The sequence below is a fragment of the Lepus europaeus genome, chromosome 13 (assembly GCF_033115175.1).
Source record: "Lepus europaeus isolate LE1 chromosome 13, mLepTim1.pri, whole genome shotgun sequence".
In the NCBI taxonomy this organism is placed as follows: domain Eukaryota; kingdom Metazoa; phylum Chordata; class Mammalia; order Lagomorpha; family Leporidae; genus Lepus; species Lepus europaeus.
In genome coordinates this window covers 84,458,503-84,472,563 of record NC_084839.1, presented here as the reverse complement: position 1 = coordinate 84,472,563, position 14,061 = coordinate 84,458,503, and the positions used below count along the sequence as shown (strand labels likewise).

At 39.6% G+C, this 14,061-nt stretch overlaps 1 protein-coding gene across 1 annotated transcript in view; it reads right to left on the bottom strand.

Annotated features, from left to right (window-relative positions):
- Positions 1-14,061, bottom strand: part of ANAPC1 (anaphase promoting complex subunit 1) — a 98,772-nt gene that overhangs the window by 54,175 nt on the left and 30,536 nt on the right. The window contains exons 17-22 of the mRNA XM_062209850.1: positions 12,236-12,423; positions 9,996-10,070; positions 7,881-8,149; positions 5,285-5,376; positions 4,466-4,614; positions 359-437 (exon numbers count right to left, since the gene is read on the bottom strand). Of these exons, the coding sequence (XP_062065834.1) occupies positions 359-437; positions 4,466-4,614; positions 5,285-5,376; positions 7,881-8,149; positions 9,996-10,070; positions 12,236-12,423 (852 nt within the window). The remainder of the gene's footprint in view (positions 1-358; positions 438-4,465; positions 4,615-5,284; positions 5,377-7,880; positions 8,150-9,995; positions 10,071-12,235; positions 12,424-14,061) is intronic.

The window sequence follows — 14,061 nt, the reverse complement described above, 5'->3', positions numbered from 1 at the left end:
TAACAAAATAAAATGTTATTTTCACAGTCATCAATACATGATATTTATAAGACATTTTGAAATGAGAATTCATGGGCCAATAACTCCGAAAAAAATTCATAAAATAAGCAATACTGTGTCAGGTTGGAAAGTATAATTTCCTTGCGGATAAAATAGTCCTTTCAACAGAAAACATATGATTTGTTAGATTTTAAATGATCCTGGTATCTGAAAAGCAGTTGTAGACTATAGATAAGAAGAGTACTACAAAAGCAATGGTCTCTAAAGCAAACACAAATATTTTAATTTTCTTACTTGAAGTCTGATACTGGCATTTATAAACATTTGCTCTGAGAGACCTAATATTATACCAACTTACCTACAGTTATTCTGGATAAATATTGTGAGGCGTCATTAGAAACCGAGCTCTCATCACCAAGTATGTAGAGTGCAATACTCTGAATATGGAAAAACATAACGTTTCTTAAATCATTGAGGTATAACTAGGAAATAATGCTGACACAGAGATTCATCCACGTTGGGCATACAACTCTATCAGTCTGACAAACTATTACACAATCACATAACTACTACCACATTCACAACACGGCACACTTTTCAAAAGTTCCCTTGTTCCCTTTGTACTCAGCCCCTAGTCCCACACCCAGCACGGGAAACAACTCATCCGTTTTGTCAGTCCTACAATGCCATGTAAAGAGAAACACACACCATGCAGTCCCTGTGTCCTACTTCTTTAACAGCATAACACCTTTGGGATTCATCCACTTTTACGCATGCATCAATAGTGTGTTCCTTTTTACTGCTGAGTAGTATTCCATCATACAGATGTACCAAGTTTCTTTCACTTTCAAGGAAACGGCCAGTTTTCCAACAAGTTATGCCATTTTTGCAGTTACATCAGCAATGTACGAGTTTTAGTTGCTCCATTTCCTCACAAAACTTTTTTTTTTTTTTTAAGATTTTATTTATTTATTTGAGAGGTAGAGTTACATTCAGAGAGAGGGAGAGACAGAGAGAAAGGTCTTCCATCCACTGGTTCACTCCCCAAATGGCAGCAAAGGCCGGAGATGAGCCAATCCAAAGCCAAGAGCCAGGAGCTTCTTCTGGGTCTCCCAAGCAGGTGTAGTGGCCCAAACACTTGGGCCATCTTCCACTGTTTCCTAGGCCAGTAGCAAAGAGCTAGATTGGAAGAGGAGCAGCCAGGACTAGAACCAGTACCCATATGGGATGCTGGCACCACAGGCAGAGACTTAGCCTACTACATCACAGCGCCCACCCCCTCAAAAACTTTTATATCATCCTAGCAATTATCAAGTGTAGTATCGTAGTATATAACAGGTATCTAGGAATATTTCATTGTGGCTTTGATTTGTTTTATAGTTCATTTTTATAGTTCATGTATATGTTCATTTACAAGTAATGCCCAAAACATCTGCAAAACATTTATATGGGTTAAGGTCATGCACTAAGGGAAGGTAATTATTTAAAACAGAAGACCCCTGCTCACCAAGAAAACTCCAAAGGCTTTTACTATAATGCCAAGACATCAGAAGACCAAACATCTATTTTTAAAATATTAATCGCCTCAAGTCCATTTTGGAAATAGATGGGATTAACTATTAGGTAGAACATTTCCCCATAAACTCCAAAGAGCTGTATTGGCCTTTGCTTTGATGAGAAGAAGAAAAACATAGCTAGAGCGCTCTTAAAAGAGTCCGAAACATTTAGTACATAATGCAAATACAAAAGTACATTTTTTAAAAAGATTCATTTATTTATTTACTTGAAAGGCAGAGTTTCAGAGGGGCAGAGGCAGACAGAGACACAATGGTCAGAGCTGCCCAACCCAAAGCCAGGAGCCAGCAGTTTCTTCCAGGTCTCCCAAGCACTTGCGCCATCTTCTACTGCTTTCCCAGGCTATAGCAGAGAGCTGGATGGGAAGTGGAGCAGCTGGGCCTTGAACCAGTACCCCTACGGGATGCCGACACTGCAGGCAGTGGCTTTACCCACAATGCACAATGCCAGCCCTCAGAAGTACATTTTTAATCTCAATTTTTTAGCTGTAAATCACATTATTCAAAGGAATAACTAGAGACAGATTAGGTCTCTCTCTCTCTCTCTCTACTAAGAAAATACACATAAAGTTTTTAGATACTAGCTGTCCAACAAATGCTACTTTCCCTTCTTTCATTTTAGCAAATGGTAAACAAATAATACAATCTCCACTTACATAAGAAACTCAACAGTAAAAAGCCACATAAGGAGGATCTGGTACAGGTTGCTGCAAATATCGCATCAGCTACATATCACATTAAAAAAATAAACCAACAGAACAGACCTTGTGGCTCAGTAGATGGGACCACCACATATCACGCTGGCATCCCATATCAGAGTCACAACTGGAGTCCTGGCTGCTCTGCTTCTGATCCAGCTCCTTGCTAATGTGCTTGGGTAAGCTATGGAAGATAGAAAGCCTGAGCCCGGACACCTACATAGGAGACCCAGATGGAGTTCTAGGCTCCTGGCTTCAGCTTGGCACAGATCCTGCTGTTGCAGACATTTGAGGAGTGAACCAGTAGATGGAAGAGATAGCTCTCTTTCAGATAATAAATAAATCCTTACAAAATCTAATAAAATACATAATGCAAAACCAAAAACCTATCAACAAAGGTAGATTGTTTAAATATTTTTATAAATTATCTGGGTGGCTGGAAAGTTATAAAGGAATACCAAAAGAATAAAAACTAAGTGAAAAGAGATGGACATTGTGGCATGGCCAGTTAAACAGCCAGTCACTCTGGATGCCCATATCCAATATCAGAGTTCAAGTCCCAGCTCCTCCAGTTTTGATCTAGCTTCTTGCTAATGTGCCTGGGAAGGCAGTGGATGATGGCTCAAGTTTGGATCCTGCAACCCACGTGGGAAACCCAGATATAAAAAATTAACTAAGTGGATAAGATCTAAATTTAATCACAATAATACAAACCATTCATAAGGAAACATGGGAGAAAACTTAATAACCTGAAGCTAAACAAAGAATTACCAGAGGCTGGTACTGTAGCATCATCCGCACCACAGCATCCCATACAAGCACCAGTTCAAGTCCTCGCCTGTTTCCAATCCAGCTTCCTGCTAATGTGCCTGGAAAGGCAACAAATGATGGCCCAAGTACTTGAGTACAGGTCACCCAAGTGGCAGACCAAGATGGAGCTCCTGGCTCCCGACTTTGGCCTGGCCAAGACTGGCCATTACAGTCATTTGGAGAGTGAACTACTGGATGTAAAATCTTAGTCTCTCCCTGTCACTCTTTTTAATTAATTAAAAAGAAAAAAGAATTCTTACAAAACACTAAAAATAATACTCATAAAAGAATAAAACTGATAAATGGGTTTCATCAAAATTAAATTCTTTTGTTCTGTGAAACATTAAAAAAAATGGTAAAACAGGACAAACTACAAACCATGAGAAAGTATCAGCAAACCATATATTTGACCAAACATCATATGTAGAATGCTCCTAACATCCAGCAAGTAGGGAAATGAAAACTAAAAGCACCAGGAGATATAACAATACAGCCATCAGAATGACAAAAATAAAAAAGTGGCAGTAGGAGCCAATGCTATGGCACAGTAGGCTAAGATTCCGTCTGTGGTACTGGCATCCCACATGGGCGCCAGTTTGTGTTCCGGCTGCTATTCCAATCCAAGTCTGTTTATGGCCTGGAAAAGCAGTGCAGATGGCCAAGTGCCCAAATGGACGATGACATTTAAGAAGCTCCTGGTTCCTGGCACTGGATCAGCTCAGCTCTGGCTGTTGCAGCCATTCAGGGAGTGAACCATCAGATGGAAGACCTCTCTCTCTCTAACTCTACCTCTCAAATAAATACATAAATCTTTAAAAATCTTTTTAAAAATCTTTAAAAACACACAGACAAGAATGCAGGGAAATATCTCTGCAATACTGCCAGTGGGAATTTAAGATGGAACAGACACTCTGGAAAATGGTTAACCCTTTAACAACTAAATATACAAATACACTGACTGCACAACACATCAATCTGACCCCTAGGTCATTTCATTCCCCTAGGGAATGAAAACGCAAGTTCACAAAAAAGCCTATACATTCTGTATGAGTACTTACAACAGCTAAAAACTAGAACCCAACTATCCTGAACCGATGAACTAACTGTGGTACATCCATCAGATGGACTACTAATCAGCAACAGAATGCAAAGAACTGTTGATACAAGCAACAACTGGAAGAATCTCAAACACATGCGGAAATTTTGGGGGAAACAATGCAAATGTATCATATCCTAATTATAATGGTGATTACATGAAGTCTATACATGTGCTGAAATTCACAGAACTGTATCAAGAATGGAAAAAGGTTAACGTTACTATATAATTTTTAAATTAAATTTTAAAAGAAAAAAATTTAAGAAGGCAACACTCAAAACACGTACCAAGACCACCAGTCTGCTTCTTTCACAGATTCCAGGGAGGTAAGGATAGGGTGGCATTCCTTCACCCTTCAGACAAGAACTCACCCACTGATAAATACTCGGTGGCTCAGATGTAAAAAATGACGGATGATGCATAAATCCTGTTTGACCTTTAAAATTAGTGTTCATAAAGATAAAAGAATACATTAAGATAACACTATTTTATTCTAAAGGGACGGTGATCAACAATACCTATAATTTTGAAACAAGAATAACATTGTTCTATATTCCCCAAAATGCTTCATGTTTTCTGCCATAGCAAATAACTGGCTATACCTACTATAATTTGTAGAATTTAAATGACTTCTGTTTTATCCCATCCTAGATAGAAATTTAGCAAATTCTTATGCCCAAGGCAAACAGAGAATCTAAGCAAAATCTCTGGCCTAATCCTAAGGTGAGAAAACAGAAGACACATTGAGTTCTAACAACTGAGCCCTGATTCTGAGCTCCTTTAGCTCAGGGTCCAGGACAGTGCAGCAGCAATGGAATTGTTTTCTATCTGCACAGCTCAATATGGCAACTACCAAATGCCGGTGCCTACTGGGCAGCTGAAAGGTGGCTAGCACACTACATTTTTAAATCTATTTGAATAAACTACATTTTTTATTTTATTTAAACCTAATAAGACATGGCTAGGGCTGCTAAATGGACAGCGAAAGTCTAGATTGAAGTCTTAACTTAGAGGCTAAGGGTAAGAAATATATCCTCTGCTATTCACTGAAAAAGACACAAATGTCACTACACTGTTCAGAAATCTCTAATGGCATGCACATTTACCTGGATCAATTTCGAACACTTGTCCAGTAGTTCTGACGAGCGTTGGATAGTCTCTATAGTAATGATCTACGTAAGGTCCCAATTTTAAGTCTCTAAAGCAATAGGAGCATAAAAAAAAAAGTTACAGTATTTATTCTCCCATCCCTCGCCAGAGTTCAAGGATTTGTCATCTGAACTTTTCTGTTCAAAAATCTTACTTATAAGAAATAAAATTACCAAATCTAGAGTCTCTTTCTTCTATTTCTGGACTATAAAGTGTCCAAGGTGACAACTGCAATCTCTTTTTGATAAATTTTGTGCAGAAAAAAACTATAGAAAATTTTGGTCTAACTCCTCCTCTGTTTTTTTACTAGATAGCTGTGCGATCCTCAGCAAGGCATCTCCCTTGAACCTCAGTATTTTTTTTTTTAAGATTTATTTACTTGAAAGACAGTGTTACAGAGAGAAGGAGAGACAAAGAGAGAGATCTCCATCTGCTGGTCCACTCCCCAAATGGCAGCATCAGCAAGGGCTGGGCCAAGCCAAAGCCAGGATCTTGCAGCTCCATCCAGGTCTCCCACATGGATGCTGGGGCCCCAACATTTGGGCCATCTTTCACTGCTTTCCCAGGTGCATCAGCAGGAGCTGATCAGAGTGGAGCAGCCCAGACTTGAACCAGGAGGACTTAAACCAGTGCCCATCCAGGATGCCAGTGCTGCAGGCACCAGATTAACCTGCTTTGCCATAGCACCAGCCCCCTTCATTATTTTCTTCTAGCTAACTCACTCTGGTCTTAAAGATCAAATAATCTATGTGAAAAAATATCTTATAAAATTGATTAGAATTTGGGAATAATTTAAGTACAATGGAATTTTCATGACAGTGATGACTTGTCATAATTGAAATGAACAATCAGTCAAATCCATCATGATTCAGTGGCTGGTGTTGTGGTACAATGGGTTAAGCCACTGCCTGTGATGCCTGAATCTATTCCAAGCGTCAGCTGGAGTCCCAGCTGCTTCATTTTCAATCCAGCTCCTTGTTCATGGACCTAAGCAAGCAGCAGAAGATGGCCCAAATGCCTGGGGTCCTGTACCCACAAGGAGAGTCTCAGATCAGGTTCCTGGCTTCAGCCTGGCCCAGCCCAGGGCCTCTGTGGCCATCTGGGAGAAAACCAACAAATGCAAGACATGTGTGTGTGTGTGTCTCCCCCCTCTCTCTAACTCTGCTTTTCAAATAAGGAAATGAATCTTTAAAAAAACCAAAAACAAATTGCCATGTTTCAGAAAAGAATTTCAGTATCTCAATGAAGATTACAGAAATTCAAACATGCTATAACCGTAACTCAGAAGTTAACATTTCAAATTCAACTTCATTATCACAAAAGGTCACAAAGACTCAAATAACATCTATGTATGACCCTTAGAATTCAGGGCCAAAGGCCAGCATTCTGGTGTGGCAGGTTAAGTGACCTCCTGCAACAATCCCGTATCACAGTGCCAGTTTGAGCCCCAGCTGCTCCACTTCTGATCCAGCTCCCTGCTAATGTGCCAGAGAAGGCAGCGAAAGATGGCCCAAGTGCTTGGAGCCCTGCCACCCATGTGTGAAACCTGGACTGACTTATTGGCTCCTGGCTTTGTCCTGGCGGTTGTAACCATTTAGAGAATGAACCAGCAGATGAAAGATCTCTATTTCTCGTTCTCTAACACTGCCTTTCAAATAAATAATTTTTTTTTAAAAGGAATTCAGGACCAAACAAAAGGTGCTAAAAAGGCTGTTGAAACATACTAGAATTATCTTACTGTGGATCTACTAGGAGTGCTTGAAAGACAGGGACAGTCACAGAATACAACAAGGAAAGCAGAATAAAAATAACCCACAACCAGCAACCAATACTCATGGTCTTCAAAGAGATTTGAACAAGTTTCTTCATTATTAAAATAGGGATAATACGTATTTTGTATATAAACTATGATTAAGGTAACTATAAAGCACTATTTGAATATAAGCATTATCATGAAATAGCAGACTGATTACAGAACTCACACTAGTCTAGCCAGTTGTCTTTGCAAAAAGCAAAGCTGAGCAGATCATCCCCATTTTTTCATGACTTTCCATTAATCTTAGGTAAAAGACTAAAAATTCCAGGATGGGAGCCGGCACTGTGGCACAGAAGGTTAAGCCTGTGCCTGCAGTGCCAGCATCCCATATGGGCACTGGTTCAAGTCCCAGCTGCTCCACTTTCAATCCAGCTAACTGCTAATGTGCCTGAGAAGGCAGCAGAAGATGGTCCAAGCCCTAAGGCCCCCACACCCAGCAGGTGGAAAAGCAATCTCTCTTCTCTCTCCCTCCCTCCCTCTTTCTCTCTATGTATCTCTAACTTTCAAATAAATAAATCTTTAAATAAGTAAACAAATAAATAAATAAAAGTTCCAGGATGGTCTGCAGGCCCTTATATAACAGTATTGTTAAATAATTCTGTGGCTGATAGAAAATGCCTTGGCTTCTTGATAAGGTAGAGTTCAGAAACTCATCAGAAAGGTTCCTAGATGAGATCATGGAAAAGACGGTTACCTATGGACCTTGTGGCAGTTACTGATCCACAGATTATATTTACCTGGCCAACTGAACAAGGAGGTCAACAAGCGAGCAAATTCCTTCTCCCATCAGAGTATTCAACTTAAGCTCCTCATAGACAAGGTGAAGAACAAAAAAAATTGCAGGTATGTGACTAAAGAGAAGTGTAGAAGAATCCAGACTGAGGTTCTGTGAAAAATCCTCATCCTTCACCTGTGAAACCTCCAAAGGACCCAAACACAGAGATCTGCTCAAAAGATGAGACTCGACATTCTGGTGGTAGTCAGAATTTAGTAAATATTCCCAGTCCTGAGAAGAGTAAAAAGGATATTAATCATTTAACCAACGCCTTCTTATGTCATCATTTAAAAAGGTAAACAAATTCACTTAAAATGATTCAAGTTCCATGTTCACATTGTCAGTCTAAGAATATGAAAAAATCCTAACAGAAAAACAACTACAAAATAACCAAGCAATCTTCAGATGCCAGCAATAAACATTAAGGCACCTTTAAAAGTCATTTGAAAAAAAAATCTAGTCATACATTTTTAAGGAAAAAACTTTAGGAGAAGAAATCCTACTAGTTAGGGAGGAACTGAGAAATAAATTTTAAGATTATCCTGAGCTATGTTTTATAAAGCCAAGAGCACAGAATGAGAGGTGGGAGTATAGGCAGGCAGGCAGGCAGTGAAGGTCTACTTGTACTCAGATGGTATATTTATCTTTCTATGTTTGCAAGATACTGGAGCTGATAACATTATAATCAACTGAATTTTATATTCAGACTGATTATAGTACATTTTCCAAGTATTTGGTCTACTTTGGTTTCTATCTGTGATTTATCACATTGTGCTCACAGAATATGGTATGCTATTTACAGATCTTGGAATTTACTGGTGTTTTTATAAGGCTTAATACAGTGTTATGATAACTTAAAAAATCTTTTGGTGCAGACACAAAAAGAACAGCAAAGAAAAAACCTGATAAACTGGACACTCAAAATTTAAAACTCTGTCCATAAAAAGACACTGTTAAGCCACATAACAAGAGAAAACATTCTCAACACAAACATACAGCAAAGAATTCACGTCAAGAATTCATAGGGTTGGTATATGACCTAGCAATTAAGACGCCAGTTTAAATGCCTGCATCCCATATCAGAGTGCCTGGGCTGGATTCCGGATACCACCTCCTAAATCCAGCTTCCTGCCAACATAGATCCTAATATAGCTGGATCCCTGCTACCCATCTGAGACCTGGACTGAGTTCCCAATTCCCAGCTTCAGTCCAGCCCCTTACTGATGATTGCAGGCATTTGGGAGTGAACCACCAAAAAGAAGCTCACTCTATCTGTCTCTATTTGTCTCACAAAAAACCTTTTAAACTAAATACATACACACACACACACACACATATATACACACATATAACACACACACACGTGGGGGGACCGTCTGTAGCATAAATGGGTAAAGCCGCCAACTGTGATGTCGGCATCCTCTATGAGCACTGGTTCGAGACCCAGCTGCTCCACTTCCAAACCAGCTCCCTGCTAATGGCCAGGCAAAAGTAGCAGAAGACGGCCCAAGTGTCTGGGCCCCTGCCACCCACATGTGAGACTCAAATGAAGCTCCAAGCTCCTGGCTCCTGACTTCAGCCCAGCTCAGTGCTAGCTGTTGCAGCCATCTGGAGTGAACCAGTGGATGGAAGATCGCTCTCTCTCTCTGACTCTCCTTCTCTCTGTAACTCTGACTTTCAAATAAAACAAATAAATCTTTGGAAAAAAAAAAAACAATGTTGGGACCACTTAAGAATATGAATTTGATAATCTGATACATCTGAAAACTTAAATTAGAAAAACACTGCATATAAAGGTAAATGCTGTCATAGTGATCATTTGGCAATAAAATGTTTATAAACCCAACTAAAATCAGGAGGAAATACATGTTTGAAGTAATTTTTAAGTGATTATTAAGGACAAAAATAATAAATGACCATAGAAAACACAACAGACCTACCCTTCAAATTAATTGCTGTTATTAAAATAAACAAAGCAACAGATGTTGGAAATACAAATTTACAGGAATACTACAGCAGTGGGAGACCAGTATAAATAACTAAAATTAATTTAGATTAACAAGATAATAATGCTTACATCATCAGATCCAGTATCCGAAGGCCTTGCTTTTTTGGGCGCAATGACTGGAGAAAGAGACCCTTCAAAATCAAACTGAAAAATAACCCCAAGAGAGAAGTCAAAATCATTAATGTATTACTGTCAACTTATCAACCGAATGAATTCAAAAGTCACCAATACTAAAGGCACAACCCTGACATTGCTGTAAATCACCCACTAGCATCTGTGAGGAAGCTTCTGGGGATGAGGCGAAGAACACAACTCCACACAATTAACAGAGAAGATACTTGGGGAAAAGCACTTTAAATCCCTGTCATATGAAGCCTTCCTCATCACACACCAAACAACAGATGTGTAAAAGGACAGTCTCGTCACCAGAAAACAAGGTTAGGGGCAAGCATTTTAAAACAGAAGGTTAAGCTGCCCCCTGCAACACTGGCATCCCACATGAGCACTGGCTCATGTTGACTGCTCCTCTTCTAAAACAGCTTCCTGCTGATGTGTCTGGGAAAGCAGTAGATGGCCCAAGTGCCATGGTCGTTGATGAGGCTCTTGCCACCCACATGGGAGACGTGGCCAGGCTCCTAGCTTCAGCCTGGCCCAGCCCTAGTGGTTGTGGCCATTTGGAGAGTGAACCAGCAGATGAAAGATCTCTCTCTCTCTCTCTCTCTGCTCTCTTTTTCTCTGTCACCCTTTCAAATAAATAAATCTTTTAAAAAAAATGGTTAAGCCATGAGTCAGAAGACACATTCTAGTCCCAATTTTGAGCAAATCAGACTGAACCTCTTTGTGATTCAACTTCTTTATAATAAAATTAAAACTATTAATAATCTTAGCAAAACTTGGAGTCATTTTGCAAAAATTAGAAGAGTCAAGTATACATTATAAAACTCAAATATAGTAACTACTAAAATATTATTAAATCTTAAGTGATAGGGGCTGGTACTGTGGTTTAGCAGGTAAAGCTGCTGCCTGCAGTGCTGGTATCCCATATGGGTGCCGGTTCAAGTCCTGGCTCCTCCACTTCTGATCCAGCTCTCTGCTATGGCTTAGGAAAACAGTAAAAGATGGCCCAAGTCCTTGGGCCCCTGCATCTGCATGGGAGAACCAGAAGAAGCTCCAGGCTCCCGGCTTCGGATTGACGCAGCTTCACTGCAGCCATTTGGGGAGTGAACCAATAGATGGAAAATTTCTCTCTCTCTCTCTCTCTCTCTCTCTCTCTGCGAAGTGAACCAGTAAATGGCAACACTCTCTTTTTTTCAGTAGATGGAAGTATGCTCTTTCTTTCTCGTTGTCTCTTCTCTGTCACTCTGCTTTCCAAATAAATAAATTTTTTTTTAAATAAGCTTGGGGTGAGTATTTGGCAAAGAAGTTAAGCTGTTGCTTGAGGGTCCAGCTCTGTGGCCCAGCAGGTTAAGCCTCCACCTGTGGCATCCATATGGGCAGGGGTTCAAGTCCTGGCTGCTCCACTTCTGATCCAGCTCCCTGCTAATGGCCTAGAAAAGCAATGGAAAATGGCCCAAGTGGTTGGGTTCTTGTACCCACATGGGAGACACAGAAGAAGCTCTTGGCTTCAGATCAGCCCAGCTACAGCTGTTGAAGCCATCTGGGAAGTGAACCAGCAGATGGAAGACACCCTCTCTTGCAGTCTCTACTTCTGCCTCTCAAGTAAGTAAATTAAATCTTTAAAAAAAAAAACAAGCAAGATGCTGCTTGGGACATCTGCACCCCATATGGGAGTGCCTCAGTTAAGTGCACCAGCTCTGCTTCCAGTTCCAGCTTTCTGCCAATGCAAGTGCTTGAATTTCTACCACCCATGTGGGAGACCCAGATTAAGATCCAGGATTCCAGCTTTAGCCTGAACCAGTCCCAGCTGATATGGGTGGGTATCTGGGGAATCAATCAGCAGACAGAAGATCTCTGTCTCTCAGCCTTTCAAATGAAATGAAAATAAATAAAAATTTCAAAAAAAATTTTTAAAAAAGCAAAAAAGCCAAGTAAGTCAATTAATGATCTTTTTAAAAAAGAAAAGATGCTTGTTTGGGTGCAAAACAATTTTGAAATCCATGTATTTTTTAAGTATACATTTTCCATGAACTTTTTAAAAGACCCCTCATCTAGGTACATTAAATCATAGTATTACTCCATTAGTTTGAATAAAGTATGCCTGTTAATACTCTGGATGTTATATCACCAATTATGCAAATATTACATTAGTAACAGAAAAACTCTTGAATAAAACAGCAGTATTTACTTACATTTCGAGTCCAAGCTAAGCGGTCTGTATTATAACCCATCAAGTTCATGAGACAAGTTACAAACAAATTCCACTCTGAGTGATAACTGGGTCCTCCTGGAGCACTGTGGACATTGTACCACTTAACGAGCATCTGAACCGCTATTTCTTTTGGCAGGATAAACTTAATTGCTTGCAGACAAGTTTGTACTATTAAAAGCAAGGATTAATTTTAGTATGCTTCCTTTGCATGCATTTCTTTTCCTATTTCAGTAAGAAAGATTTTAAACTAGCACCACGTAAAGGACAACCACTATGAAATAAAGAACTGCCATTAAAGAGCCAACGGGTGCAAATGTCACCTAATTATCTGAAACCTAAACCAACTACTGAATCCATCAGCACCTGCAAGGAGAGGTCTGAGAGCAGCTTTTAGACCATCAATTTGGTATTAGCAATCAAGTGACCAAATAACTCAGCTTATCAAAAACAGACCTGATTTACATCCTCTGCCCCAGCAATGAATAATTGCTGCCCCTTTCACTCACAAAAATGTACTCATTTGAATAATTATATAAAGGTGACTCTATAGAAAAGTTTCTACAAGAATATATTTGTATGAAATACTGCTTAATCTTTTAGTAAAAATATTTAATATATGTTACCATAAATAGTGATGAACAGCTAGCATTACAAGATGTTCTAAATGAGTGAACATTCCTATTAACCAAAGCATTACAACTTTTAATTATTTCCAACAGCACGGTTTCTAAAATGTCTTGCATGCTCTGTGTCTTAAACACATTAAATTCCACATAATTTATACCATTCTCAATGATTCGGAGGCATCAGTATGAATATCAGCAATAGCACTACACTATCATACGTGGCCCTTGCCACAAAGAGGCCTGGATCTGTTTTTTGTACTAAATGACCCCAGACGGCAATGTTTGTGCATTCTCATATCCTCTCTCCACAGGGTTCTTTTTTCCCATTCTCACTGTCACTGGGGCCATCACTGATTACTATATATACACACACAGTAAAGCTTGGAAGCAAAGGGCAATAAATGTTAGAAAACCAAATAAACAAGTATGTCACAGTGGATCCAAAATAAGTATAAACCAGATGCTGCTTGAGGTTCTGAGGAACTCTTTATAAGGGAACTACATAACTCACATGCATGAACAATGTAACTTCTATTAGGGTATGAAGGGGTAAGATTTCCTTTTGTTTTTATTTTCTTCATTATTGTTTTTATATGTTATTGAGGCTATAAAACTTCTTGGGTTCTTGGCCTTGTGATCACTGCTAAATACCTTTTAGAAAAGCAAAGAATGGGGGCTGGCACTGGGCGCAGTGGGTTAACGCCCTGGCCTGAAGTGCTGGCATCCGTATGGGTGCCGGTTCAAGATCCAGCTGCTCCACTTCTGATCCAGCTCTCTGCTATGGCCTGGGAGAGCAGTAGAAGATGGCCCAATTCCTTGGGCCCCCTGCACCCGCGTGGGAGACCCGAAGAAGCTCCTGGCTCCTGGCTTTGGATCGGCACAGCTCTGGCCATTGTGGCCAACTGGGGAGTGAGCCATCAGATGGAAGACCTCTCTCTCTGCCTCTCCTCTCTCTGTGTAACTTGTTCAAATAAATAAATCTTAAAAAAAAAAAAAAAAAGAATGTCTATACCAACATAGAATATCATTTACCACACTTATAGAAGAAAATTCCTAAAATGGAAAAGTTATTTTAGTCTATTATCTGCCAATGCCTTACTTTGACAGGTAGATTTTGAAACTAACAGATAGCATGAGCTTTTCTGGATCATACAAGCACTGGCTTCTTATATTTGTTAGG